We start from the raw sequence: 14668 nt of genomic DNA, 5'->3' as shown, positions 1-14668 counted from the left end.
CCATTTGGGGCCAAGTAGGAATTTTGGGGGTCACACCTGATTGGCCTTGGTGTGGCCTTTTCCCACCTACTTCTCACTGAAACTGATTTAGGGTTGTCACTTGGCCAATGAGTGTGGGTTAGTTTAAGTGTATTAATTGGTGTTTGTCTGCAGGACCGTTTAAGGTGAGTAGGCAAGCTGAGGAACAGCCCTTATAGGTTTTGCGGCCCTTGGGCTGGGATCCACCCCTACTCAGGGGCAGGCTGGCAACCACCACTCAGAGTTTTGCGGCCTCGGTGGGTGGGGCTGTCTGACCTCCCTCCACCCCAGCAGGGTTTCACCCCGTGGCTGTTATGATGTCCGGATGCAGTCTGGACAGATCTAATACCCAGTCTTTTACCCGGGGTTGGGCAGTCCTCTTTATGAGACTGACCCTTGGTTGGGTTAAGTGCACTCTGAATTGTCAAGCCTCACTGCAGGATTTGTATTAATTAAATTTCATTAAAAGTTTCATAACATTTCCCTTAGAGAAGCCGCTGCCAGTCTGTGAAAACAATACTGGGCGCGATGGACCATGGTTTGACTCAGTATAAGGCAGCTTCCTATGTTCCTATGTCCTCATAAACGCTGAGGCAGTATCTAGTGGGCATCCTGCCATTTCAGACACTGCTGCTGGTGAGATTCAATTCAAACGGATCATTAGGACATGTAATTGGACAATTACAATTTTCAATTCAAAGTGGAATTAGATGCGTCTCGGTACCTTTCTCCTTCCCCCAGCTGCCCCCTGTCGTACCTGGGGGATTTTGTAGATGTGTGAGGTGGTTGAAATTTGGATGGAGAGGTCAGATTCAGCCCCTTCAAGAACAGCCAAGGGCTGATTCCGCCTTCCACAGCTGTAGTTAGGAATATCATTTCCCCCGCCAGCTAGGAGGTCTATCATGGCATCAGAAGTAATTCGCCCATCAAAATAGGTGTCATAGACATTGTATCCCAGGGTGAGGTTGGGCAAGAGCCTGGGATCTCGATTGATTTCCTGAATGGCAAACAAGAAAGACAAGATGTGCCAGAACTTTGGTTCGCCTGCCCTGCAACAAAATCCATATGTTGCATTGTTAGCCTCTACTCAATTCCATCAAGTAGCTACATTCCTTTCTTCAGAAATCAGGCCATAGGCATCGCTGGGTTTAATTATTATTTCTTCATCATCATCATCATCATCATCATCATCATCTAATTGATTGATTGACTGATTTGATTTGTATACCGCCTGACTCCAAAGGTGCTAGGCATTTCACAAAAATAAACACAACAAAAACAAAATAAGACAAACTGTTAAAATAATTTAAAACATTCAAAGGGTGGTAAAGACATTAAACCACGCACATCTATAGGGAGCACATGCCATACATAGTCCAGAAGCAACTAGAGAGACAGCCCATTCCTGAGTCACCACCAGACGAGCTTGTGGCATCCAGAAACGGATCTCTCTCGATGACCTTAATGTGCGATGGGGATCATGCAGAAGAAGGTGCACTCCCAGCAAGAACTACAAAAGCTTAAGTACAAACACAACCTGATGAATGGCCAGCCTGCAGGCAGCATAGCTCTCGAGTGTTGCCAGCCTCTGGGCTCTCCTTATCCCAGCTCTTTTTTGAAATCAAAAAACCTGTTTCTCTAAAGCCTTCTGTTCTCTAGCCAACTTGGGATTCATTTAATTCGGACACTAAGATAAATGGCCTCTTTGCAAGTAACTGGTTACTCTCGGTCATGTATTTTTAGTAGTAACATTGCTCCCATCAACGTCCTTATTCCACGGTACCCCTAAATCTTTAAATAAAACCTTACTTTATTTTGAACTACAACCTCTCTGTCAGTTCCTTTCCCCGGGACCAGAACTTTGCACAAAAATTGTTCTGACGTGGGACTGCTCCACCCAAGCTCACTAATTCCCCACTCAGAACAGTGGTGCATCCTCTGGTAACCTCCCGGCTTGACTTTTGCAATGCGCTCTACATGGGGCTGCCTTTGTACGTAGTCCGGAAACTTCAGTTAGTTCAGAATGCGGCAGCCAGATTGGTCTCTGGGGCAACCCGGAGAGACCATATGATGCCTGTTTTGAAACAGTTACACTGGCTGCCGATAAGTTTCCGGGCAAAATACAAAGTGCTGGTTATTACCTTTAAAGCCCTGAACGGCTTGGGTCCGAGATATCTTAGAGACCACCTTCTTTTACATGACCCCCACCACACGTTAAGGTCATTTGGGGAGGTCCGTTTCCAGTTACCACCGGTTCATTTGGTGGCGACTCAGAGGCGGGCCTTCTCTTTAGCTGCTCCTGGGCTGTGGAATGCACTCCCAGCAGAAATTCATAATCTTAATTCTTCACTGTCTTTCAAGAGAGCCCTTAAAACTCATCTGTTTGGCCTGGCCTTTCAGGGTTTTTAATTAGTTTTAATTGTTTTAATGTTAACCTGGCTTTCAGGGTTTTAATGCTTTTGATAGTTTAACTGTTTTTTAAGATGTTTTTAAATTGGTGTTTATATTTGTATTTCTGTTTTAATTGTTTTTAATGATTTCTGTTTTTTAATTGTAAACCGCCCTGAGCCAGCTCGGAAGGGCGGTATAAACATCGAATAAGTAAGTAAGTAAGTAAATAAATAAATAAATAAATAAATAGAGTGCTGGACTAGATGGCCATGGCCTGATCCAGCAGGGCTCTATGCACTATATAAATATTTGTCATATTCGTATTATGATGTTCTTGTGTTACGTCCAAAACCTTCTACGAGCTAGAAGTAGCTCAAGCTGAAAACACAGACAGCAACCCTTACTAACTTGAAAGAGATACTGGAGAGGATAGAGGGGTAAACCGTGCATTTTTGCGTTGCAGGTTTAGACCACGGGCAAAGAGCCCTTACAGCCACAGCATGCATCTGATCACAGGGCTCAAAAAAAGAGAGGGTGTTGTGTGGTGTAGTGGCTAGAGTGCTGGGCTAGGACCGGGGAGACCCGAGTTCAAATCCCCATTCAGCCACGAAACTAGCTGGGTGACTCTGGGCCAGTCACTTCTCTCTCAGCCTAACCTTCTTCATAGGGTTGTTGTGAAAGACAAACTCAAGTATGTAGTACACTGCTCTGGGCTCCTTGGAGGAAGAGTGGGATATAAATGTAAAAAATAAAAATAAAATAATAAAAATAAAAATAAATGTAAATGAAGCTCTGCAAGAAAAATCTAACTGTCCAATTACATGTCCTACTGATCAGCTAGAAGTGAATCTCACCAGCTGCAGTATCTGAAATGGCAGGCTACCCTCTAGGTGCTGCTTCCACGTTTATGAAGCCAGAGGAACATAGGAAACTACCTTATACTGAGTCAGACCACTGATCCATCTAGCTCAGTACTGTCTACACAGACTGGCAGCGGCTTCTCCACAGTTGCAGGCAGGAGTCTCTCTCAATCCTATCTTGGAGATGCCAGGGAGGGAACTGGGCACCTTCTTCATGCAAGCGACCAGAATATGCCCTTCCCAGAGCAGTCCCATCCCCTAAGGGGAATATCTTACAGTGCTCACATGTGGTCTCTCATTCAAATACAAACCAGGTTAGGCACTGCTTAGCAAAGGGGGCAATTCATGCTTGCTACCACAAGCCCAGCTCTCCTCCCACATTTTTCAAAATCTCTCGAAAGATTTCCAAAGTCTCAAAATCTCTCTCAAAAAGAAAAAGAGAAGCGATCTTAATTTACCAGGAACAGAACTAGAGAACAGAAACCATCCTCTGGAGAAGAGAAGAGTTGGTGTCTGAAATCAAAATTAGGTGGGGAAGCATGAAACCCGAAGAAAGAATCACTTACTGAACTATTCTGGAATGGGGAGGCTCTTTGAAGACAAATGTTCTAAATTGGACATATTTGGGGGATATGACCCCACTGATGAGGTGGTCTCCTGGTTTGTAGTAATTCATTGCCTTGTTTTGATCCTGTATTAGATTCAAGGGGCATTTTACGTCCTGCATCCCCCTGGCCACCTGGGGCAGCAACAGAAGCAGTAGGAAGAGCAGCAGGAGACCCATTCTGGGTATGCCCAAGCACCTCCCTCTTAGCTGCTCTCTCTTCCACGCCCAGCTTCTTATCAGAAGAAATCCTCTTGTACGACCCAGGCAGCAAGGACTGTGATTCATGCAAATCACAATCTGGCTGCAGCTTCCAATCTTAAGGGGATGGTATTCATCACTTCAAGGTGCTCCTGAATCTGAAATCTATGTTACTGGTCTCAGGGGAAATTTGGGGGGAATCCCTGGAGCTTTAGCAAGAAGAAGTAGAAGGAATCACTATGATCTTGATAATTATAAGGGGAAGCATCACCTCTGCAACTTCCTTGACCTCCTGTGTAGTTCCAGGCACAGGTGCAGAGATGGAGCAAAACAGATTATGCTAAATTGCTCTTATTCCGACATTTGTGTGGGAGGGTGCATGTAAGCTCTGAGTGGCAATGGCTCTCCTAGGCTTCAGTTAGGAGTCTTCTGAACCTACCTAGGTTCTCCCGAGGGGTGGAGCCACCACTGGCCAACGGGTTTAAAGAACCTGGGCCATGCCCTATCAAGGGCCACAACTTGTGGCCCCGACACCCCACCACCCAGCGTCTGACATCAGCCACAAGGGTGGAGGTTTAGCTCCCGAGTGGGTGCCACGCGGTCCCTTCGGGAGCTAAACTAAGCCTGCTGCTGCGTTCACAGCGCAACCAGGAGCGGCTCTTCTCTGCTAGTCGTAGCAAGCATGGCTTGTCCCCTTAGCTAAGCAGGGTCTACTCTGGTTGCATTTGAATGGGAGACTACATGTGAGCACTGTAAGTTAGTCCCCTCAGGGGATGGAGCTGCTCTGGGAAGAGTATCTAGGTTCCAAGTTCCCTCCCTGGCATCTCCAAGATAGGGCTGAGAGAGATTCCTGCCTTGGAGATTCCTTGGAGAAGCCACTGCCAGTCTGTGTAGACAATACTGAGCTAGATAGACCAAAGGGCTGACTCAGTAGATGGCAGCTTCCTATGTTCACATGGTCAGCAAGGGAGCAGTGATGTCTCAAGGAACAAGATTACAGCCCCGCTCCCAGGGGAGTTCTATACAAGGGCGGGCATAATGCACAAGTCCAACATCACCTTTGGGACTTGGATGCTGCTGCTGTGGACCTGTCAGCAGTGGTATCACTGCAGAGACCTGGCAGTTCCTTACACTAGCCATGTTAGAGTATTTTTTTCTAATGAGGAAAACTGCAGGAAGGCTGCTAGTGCAACCTCCCATTTTCTACAGGAGCAGCAGCAGCAGGGCTGCAAGTCCTCATGGCGACTGTGGGCTTGCACATCATTTCAGTGAAGGCTCCTTGCAGCTGGGAGCCTGCCATGTGGGGGTCCGAGTGGACTGCTGCAGCACGTGCAAGGACACTTGCTGACTATTTCTCAGGGGCTCCCAGGACATCCTGGTCTTAGGCTGGGGACCAGTCTTCAGAACATAAGAACAGCCCTGCTGGATGAGGCCCAAGGCCTATCTAGTCCAGCCTCCTGTTCCACACAGTGGCCCACCAGATGCCTCTGAGAAGCCCACAGCAAGAGCTGAGGGCATGCCCTCTCGCCTGTTGTTGCTCCCCTGCAACTGGTATTTAGAAGCATCTGCCTCTGAGGCTGGAGGTAGCCTATAGCCACCAGACTAGTAGCCACTGATAGTCCTCCAAGGCCCATCCAAGCTATTGGCCATCAACACATTCTATGGCAGAGAATTCCATAGATTAATTATGTGTTGTGTGAAAAAGTAATTCCTTTTGTTGGTCCTAAAATACCCAGCCTTCAGTTTCATGGGATGACCCCTGATTCAAGTGGTATTCAAGTGGTTTCCTGAGCTTCAACCAGTTACCAATCCAATTAAATTTAGAAGTCATGGGATAAAGGGACAGGTTCATGTACCTGTCCCTTTATCCCATGACTTCTAAATTTAATCAAGAGCATTTGATAGGGAACTTTGTCAAAAGCTTTTTGGAAGTCTAAGTATGCTATGTCAACTTAATGGCTTGGGCTCAGTGTTTTTAATAGAGTGCCTCCTTTGTCATGAACCCTGCCGCCTTTTACGATCTTCTGGAGAGGTCTGGTTATGGTTGCCACCAACTCATCTGGTGGCGACTCAGGACCAGGCTTTCTCTATGGCTGCCCTGGGGCTTTGGAATATGCTCCCCACTGAAATAAGAACATCTCCTTCTCTCTTTGTTTTCAGGAAGACCTCCACCTATTCTTGCAGGCTTTTAATTAGAATTAATTTTAATAATTTTTTAAAATAACTGATTTATGCTATTGTGTCTCATGGATTTTAATCTGTGAAAATTTAAAATATTGCTATAAATATATTTCTCTAAGGCATATACGTTGCTAATCCCATGTGTGACAGCTCTCACAAGAATTCGTGAGCAGCGGCAAAGCAGGGCCACCAGTGGCCCATGTGCGGCCGCAGCGGCTGCCCTGCTGACCCTGCCCCATGCATCTGTCAGATGCGGGGCTAGCCACGCCCCCTGAGGCTCTGTTCGGGAGTTGGGAGCCTTGAGGCTCCGTTCGGGAGTTGGAGTTTAACTCCCGAAGGGGCCGTGCAGCCCCTTCGGGAGTTAAACTAAAGCTGCTGCTGCTTTCGCAGCGTAGCCTTGTAACTTCTGAAGGGGCCATGTGGCCCCCGCTCAGAAGCTAAACTAGCACCTCCACATCTGACGTCAGATGCGGGGGGCGTGTTGGGCCCACGAAGCATAGCCCCTGATTGGGTTCTGCTGCTGGCAGGGCGAGAGGAAAGCAGTGGCACTGGCTAGGCTTGCGAGTGGGCAGGCGGGAGAAAATGGTGGCAGGCGGGCAAATAAAATGGTGCCGGCCGGTGGGCAGGGGGGAGAAAGCATCGGCAGCATGTGAGCGATTGGGCGGGGGGGGGAGAAAATGGTGGAGGCGGGGAAGAACTAGAGGCACAGATGCTCTTCGCTCTGCCCAGCTAGTTATAAATTTTGTACACCACCTAGAGATGTACATACCAGATGGTATAAAAATATGAAGAAAGAAAAAAACTGGATTGCCCTTATCCACATGCCTGTTGATATTGCACCTATACCAAATGAAGACACATATTTTGGGGGTTCAAATTGGGCCACAACTTTATTCAACAAGGCTGAAAAGGTAAAGAGGATTGGCTCTCCACCCCCAACAGTACGGTCGCTAGGGACTCACTGCCATCCGCACAAGTCCCACCTAAACCTTTATGGCGATACACCTTGGCTCCAGACATCATCTGCCCTAAGGCCAATGTTCTCCATCTTTGCCAAGCCAACCTAGTGTCAAGGCACCTGCTTACAGGAATCACCTCCCTCAAGCCATATAGTCTTTAAGGTTGGCAACCCCACCCCACAGGTTAGAGTAAGTCCAGGCCAGCCAGCGCATCCTGAGCTGCAAAGCATCTAGGGACTGTCAAAGACACCTCTTCGCAACAAATGCATGCCTGAAGGTGCTCACTGACCCCACACTATCCCTGTACACTGTACCTGCCACGGGAAGGGGGCCAGCCTAGCTTGGCACTTTCCACCACCTACTATCCTTTAGCACCACAGCCAATCCTCTATGCTAATCAGCCAGGAAAACATCTGACTCCAAGTCGGACAAATGGATCCCATCACCCCTAAACAATTCTAGACGGGCATATTGAATGTCCAGATGAGGAATAAACCCTCCACCCAAAGCTGAAACAAACCTGTCCAGGTTCTGATTAATCTTGGGATTGGCTCTGTCCACCTGCCCCGGCTTAATAGAGTTGAGGGGTTGTAATTTTTGTCCCCCAGTTAATTAGCAGAGCACTAAAGAAGCTACCCACTCCAGTTACAGAGTTGTTGCAGAGTTTAGTTGTTGCAGCTACTTATAGAAGATACATGGAGATTCTGGTAGAATAAATACAAAGTATTTATTGGTGAAGTAAACCTTAGGGTAGGAAAGACTTAATCCTTAATCTAAAGAACTGCATAATGAATAGGTAGGGAGAGAGAGAGATGTTTCCATCCACTCTCTAAGAGGAAAGGAAGGGATTCTGACTCAACACAGGAAATATCTGTAGAGTCATATCAAGGGTCATAGAGTAGAGACAGGTAGAACAGTTAGGGAGACCTTTATTCACTATCTCTACTCCCAGTGCCCATAGTAGTCATTAAGATAGTTGGTGCAAAAGGTCGATGCACTGGAAGTCTATCGCCAACACCCCTTCTCATTGCCTGTCGTACCGGCCCACGACTCCCATCTTCTCACAAAACATCTGGAATCTGTTCCTGGCCAATGGCTTGGTTAATCCATCTGCCAGCATCTCTTCTGCTGGGCAGTACTCCAACTGGACCATCCCTTTCTCTTGCAAGTCTCGAACACAGTGGTACTTTATGGGAATGTGCTTGTTTCGAGACTTCATCTTCTTCATTTGGGAGATCTGGATACAACTTTGGTTATCCTCAAACATCACTGTGGGCTTTGGTTCCTCAATCCCAAAGTCCGATAGTTGTTGGTGTATCCATACTACTTCTTTGCATGCTTCACTTGCAGAAATGTACTCTGTTTCTGTGGATGACTGCGCAACAAGTGATTGCTTGTGGCTACTCGAATTTATGGCTCCATCTCCGTACAAGAACAGGTGTCCACTTGTGGATACCATGTATCCCACTAGTTTGGGATTGCTGCTTGCTGGAATCTCCAATACATAGTGTGCAGTGCCTTTTAGGTATCTTCCCAGTCTTTTGACTGCTATCCAATCACAGTTGGTTGGTACACTTACTTTTCTGCTCAGGATTCCCACTGCTGAGGTAATATGGCCTTGTCATTGTGGCTATGTACAGAAGCTTTCCAATTGCCTTCCTGTATTGATTGTTGGCTGGTAAAGGCTTGCTGTCTCCATATTGCTTCCAGAAATTTGCATCCATTAGTGTACTGACTTCATTGGCATCTGTCACTCCCAGACATTCTAGAAGATCCTTTATCTTCTGCTTCTGGTTGAGAAGGAATGTCCCATTCTCTTCTCTTTCTATTTGGATGCCAAGGTAATAGGAGATGCTTCTGAGTTCCTTCACCTCTATTTCCCTGTTCAGGTGCTGTACAATCTCAAGACTGTCTTGCTTTTCCTCATGTGCAAGAATCAAGTTATCAACATGAGTCAGGATGTAAGTCCATCTATTGGCTCTGAATCTAGAGTATAGGCAGGGATCAGCTTTTCCTTGCATGAAACCCTCCTTAAGTCACAGTTGATTCAGTTTCTCATTCCATGCACTGGCTGCTTGCTTTAAGCCATACTTTTGCAGTTTGCATACTAGCCCCTTCTTTCCAGGTTCCTCGAGGCCTGGTGGCTGTCACATGTAGATGTCTTCCTGGGTTTCCCCATGTAGGAAGGCAGTCTTTACATCCAAGTGTTCAACTTGCATCCTTTTGGCTGCTGCCACACTGAGAAGTGTTCTTACTGAAGTGTGGTTTACAACTGGCACAAGAGCTTCATCAGTTGGTATCCTTTCCTTGTCTTGCCATGTAGTGGGTTCTTGCATTTCTCCTCCTTTGGCCATAAGTGAGAGTCTATTGGGTGGTATCCCTTTGTTCTGCCTCTGTGAGCACCTCAGTACAAATTCAGGTTGTGCAGCCCCTTCTGAATCTGGCAGTGATTCTGCGGGTCTGCTGTTTGGTTCCAGTTTCAATAGAGTCCAATCACATGGTTTCTCATGTTGGAAGTGAAGGACTTTGTGCTGTCTCTTGTCTCAATGACAGTGGAGGGCAGACTAGTGAGTCAGAGGGCTAGAGGGTCAAGACATTGGTCATCCCTTCTCTACTGGTCTATCCCTTTGGAATATAGATTGCTACTCTCAGGGACACTTCCTTCTTTCCAGCCTTGTCACTTCCTCTCCCTTCCTCTTCCCTACCTTCTACCTTGCAACATGCAAGCTCCTCTCCCCTGCACCATGTGTGCAGAGATGCAGAATCCATCTGTATCCAGCTAGCTAGCTAGATTAGAGATTCTATCTCCTCACTTTCCTATCTAGAATGGAGTTCTCTCATAAATACCACTTATATTGACTTGAAACTATGAACTGGCTCCAAGTTACTTTATTCTCAGCATACATGCATGCCTAACTAAATTCCGCTGTGTTGTGCCTCTGTGCACTCTGCTATAATGAAAAAGGGTTTCTCTTACCGGAGAGAATTCCCAACAGGTTATGGGAGCCCAGTATTTTGAGCTGCGTGTACTGAAACTAAAGAGTTAAGTCTGTTCCAGGAGATGCAGTGAGATCTAACCATGGACACTTTGAATTGCTAAACTACAGCAGCTGCCCTTTTACGGAGCTCAGTGAGGATGGCTACTTATCTAGACTGAAAGCTCAGGCTGACTATCCTGAACCCAGACAATTACTTGGAATGGAGAGCTCGACTGAGGCTTGCATTACAAGCTGAAGGACTATAGAAAGTCACTGAAGAAGATTCCCCCACAGATGGAACCTCAGCTGCTGAGAAAACTGCTAAAGAGGCATGGCAACTCAAAGATGCAAAGGCTCAAGCTTTGATCGCTGCGTCTGTGAGTAAAAATTACCTTTCTACCATATGTGATCTTGAGACCTCAAAGGAAATGCTAAACAAGCTCGATTCCTTGCATATGAAAAAGGAGTGGGCATACACCTTTAATTTGAGAAAGAAAATGCAGAATCTCCAGTATAAAGACGGAGGCTGTTTTGCCAAGCATGTGGGATTGCTGCAAGATTTTTTTTTTAATTTAAAGCTGCAAAAGAGGAATTTACAGAGAGTCAGAAGCTGGAAGCTCCATTCCTAAGCATGCCCCCCAGCTATAGCAATATAATCGGCCAACTGGAAACCCACACCGCTCTAACCTCTGAGAGAGCAGTAGAAACTATCTCTGCTGAAGCAAGAAGAAGACAAGTTTTGAATTCTCGATATTAAGGTGAATTGGCGAATAACTTTGCTCTTAAGGCAACAATTGGCCATTCCAGAGGAAACCAAAGGTGGGGAGGGAATGCTTCAAGAAGAAACCGCTTGGGCCCCCCACATTTGCATACAAAGAGGTCTGGCTCTGTTGCCAAGGGAACTCAGTCCAGAGAGAGAGGTCACATGACCGCAAGCAGGGAGACTGCTCCTGGAATGAGGCCAACTGGGACTAATGCCTTTAGATGTTTTCTGTGTAACCAATTTGGCCACAAGGTGGCGAACTGTCCCAAGAATCAGACAAGGAAAGCTGATTTTACAGAAAGAGATTCAAATAAGAATTTCAGTGTTTGCCTGATGCAAGGCGATGAAAAATTTATTCTGGACACTGTTCCATGGTTCATATCTCCAATTGTTTGGATTTCTATACTGAACTGTTTGATATTCCTGAAGAGATTGTTCATTTGGGCAAATAATACTACAATTAAAGCAAAGAAGAAAGGCGAAGGAATTTTGTATTGTGAGTTACCAGGTGGATCAATTAAACAATTTTTTGTGAAGGATGTTTTGTATATCCCTGACTTCTCAAGCTCCTTTCTTTCAATATCCAAGCTAGAGAAACAAGGCTGTGAAGTGTATATTAGAAATGGACAATGTGTTGTTACCCAGATTGGAGGAGTTTGCCTTGTAGGCTCTGAATGCAAAGGCCTGTACAGCATGCAGGAGCAACCTGTGTCAAAGACAGACAGAGAAGGACCAGCCTGGTCCAAACCTGAAGCACACCAGCCCAATGAAGTTAACCTTGCTCAATCATGCTCACATGAAAACTGCTTGCAACTGTGGGTGGCATAGAGGCCTAGGACACAGGAGCTATGAGTCAATCCAGAACATGAAGGAAAGGGGATTAGCTGATGGCATTGATTTTGTACCATGTGACATTGTGACTAACTGTGTTTGTTGTCTTGAGTCCAAAGCAGTTAAACAGCCATTTCCTAAGCAGAGTGAAAGGAAGACCAGAAGACCGCTGGAGCTGATCCACAGCGATATATCTGGACCACTACCAGCAACCATTGGTAATTACAGATATTTTCTAACATTCATTGATGATTACATGCGATATACAGTTGTCTTTCTACTAAAGGAGAAATCACAAATGCTTGTGAAACTTCAAGACTACGTGGCCATGGCAAGCAACAAATTTTGAGTGGAAGCCAAAGATCCTGCGCACAGACAATGGAGGAGAGTATATGTCCAGCCCCACACAGCAGTTCCTGAGAGAACATGGAATTGTGCATCAAACCATGGTCGCTTACAACCCATCGCAGAATGGAATGTCAGAGAACAGAACCCTCCTGGACATGGTAAGATGCATGCTTGCTGACGCACACCTTCCATAGAAACTCTGGGGAGAAGGCATCATGACTGCTACATACATACAAAACAGAATGCACACAAAGCCTGTAGGAACAACACCATATGAACTTTGGCATGGTCATAAGCCATCCATGATGCATCTGCATGTCTTTGGAAGCACAGCTTACTCATACATCCCAAAGGAAAAAAGGACTAAGTTAGGGGCTAGGGCCACAAAGGGGATTTTTATAGGCTACTCTGCGCAATCCAAAGGCTACAGAATTCTGGATCCTGACACCAACAACATAAATATAAGCAGATTGGTGTATTTTGATGAGAATGAAAGAGCTACACCTTCAAAGGGGGCCTACACCGAAGCAAGCAACCAGACCAAACACCCTGAAGAATGGATTATGCTTCCTGATCTCAGCGGAATTGAGGAGGAGGAGACAGCAGATCCAGATCCAACCATGCTCAACACAGAGACCACCGGCGATCCACCAGACGCAACTGAGATAGTGGAAGAGACCACAGAGGGTGAGGTGAGGCGATCAACGTGCTCAACCAGAGGTGTTCCAGCCCCGAGACTGTCCTACCTCGCAAGAACGGCGGAACAACCAGAACCCTCCTCATGGGAGGAAATATCCCAGCTACCACAGACAGAAGCCCAGAAGTGGAAACAAGCGGCAATTGAAGAGCTTGAGGCTCTACAGAAAAACAAAACCTGGACTCTTACTAAGTTACCTCAAGGAAGGAAAGTTATAGGCTGCAAATGGGTTTTCAAACTCAAACATGATGCTGATGGTGCGATTCAGCGTTACAAAGCCAGATTAGTAGCGAAAGGATATTCACAGAAATATGGAGAAGATTATGATGAAACATTTGCACCAGTGGTCAAACACACCACAGTAAGGACTCTGTTAAGTATTTCTGCTAGCAAAGGAATGCATGTTGAACACCTAGACGTGAAAACTGCATTCTTGCATGGCGAACTAGAAGAGGACATTTACATGCAACAACCACCAGGTTTCGTAGAGAAAGGCAAAGAGGACCTTGTATGCAAACTGCAAATGAGTATTTATTGTTTAAAACAGGCTGCCAGAGCATGGAACACAAAACTAAATGAAATGCTGCTTCAAGCAAACTTCAAAAGAAGTGAAGCTGATTCCTGCCTGTACACGAAATTCATAGATGGCAAATGGACTTACATTTTGGCGTATGTTGATGATTTGATTTTTGCCTATGAGAATCCAGATGACAGCAAGGAAAAAATGCATCATCTGAACAGAAATGTGGAAGTCAAGCGACTTGGCAACACTGCACACTACTTGGGCATTCAAGTACAAAGAGAGAAAGATGGAAGTTTCCTCATCAACCAAGAACAGAAAATTAAAGACCAGATAAACCTGTTCAGACTGGAAAATGCGAATCCTACACCAACTCCAATGGAAGTGAACTACATAAAGCAAGAAGATCAAACTGAGCCACTATCTGACAACCATAAATATCGTGAAGCATTGGGTAAGCTTCAATATATTAGTACACTCACTAGGCCAGATATTAGTACAGCAGTTGGCTTACATTGCAGAAAGACTGCATCACCAACAGTCAAGGACTGGAATGCGATTAAGAGACTTGTTAAGTATCTAAAGGGTACTGCACACTTTAAGCTCAAGCTGCCAGCTAACAGTGAACCAAAACTAGAAGCATACATAGATGCAGACTGGGGTGGAGACCTAACAGAATGGAAATCCACCAGTGGTCACATAATTTTCTATGGAGATGGAGCCATAAGCTGGTCAAGCACCAAGCAAGACATAACAGCATCATCAACCACTGAAGCAGAATATGTATCAGCTGCACAGGGCTGTCACAAGATACAATGGCTGTGTCAACTACTTAAAGGTCTAGGTACCACAGCCCATACCAGTGTATGAAGACAACCAAAGCTGCATTCAACTCTCCAAACTGGAAGATGTAAAGAGGCGTATCAAGCATATTGATGTGAAGTACCATGTGGTGAGAAGTCTGAAAGATGATGTACTAATCAAGCTGATCTACTGCCCAACAAATGAAATGCTTGCAGATCTACTCACTAAGCCACTACCAAGACCCTGCTTTGAAAAACTGAGAGAGAAAATGAATCTTGTGAATTGAGTCATGAGACATCGAGAGGGGGTGTTGGAAGTGAAGGACTTTGCGCTGTCTCTTGTCTCAATGACAGTGGAGGGCAGACTAGTGAGTCAGAGGGCTAGAGGGTCAAGACATTGGTCATCCCTTCTCTACTGCTCTGACACTATCCCTTTGGAATATAGATTGCTACTCTCAGGGACACTTCCTTCCTTCCAGCCTTGTCACTTCCTCTCCCTTCCTCTTCCCTACCT

At 45.9% G+C, this 14668-nt stretch overlaps 1 protein-coding gene across 1 annotated transcript in view; it reads left to right on the top strand.

The window, feature by feature from the left end:
* Window positions 1-12754: 12754 nt before the first annotated feature.
* LOC128343867 (vomeronasal type-2 receptor 26-like) overlaps window positions 12755-14668 on the top strand; it is a 68247-nt gene continuing 66333 nt past the window's right edge. Inside the window, exon 1 of the mRNA XM_053293303.1 lies at window positions 12755-12826. Within this exon, the coding sequence (XP_053149278.1) occupies window positions 12755-12826 (72 nt within the window). The remainder of the gene's footprint in view (window positions 12827-14668) is intronic.

The sequence above is a fragment of the Hemicordylus capensis genome, chromosome 2 (assembly GCF_027244095.1).
Source record: "Hemicordylus capensis ecotype Gifberg chromosome 2, rHemCap1.1.pri, whole genome shotgun sequence".
In the NCBI taxonomy this organism is placed as follows: Eukaryota; Metazoa; Chordata; class Lepidosauria; order Squamata; family Cordylidae; genus Hemicordylus; species Hemicordylus capensis.
This window is presented reverse-complemented; position numbering and strand designations above follow the sequence as displayed.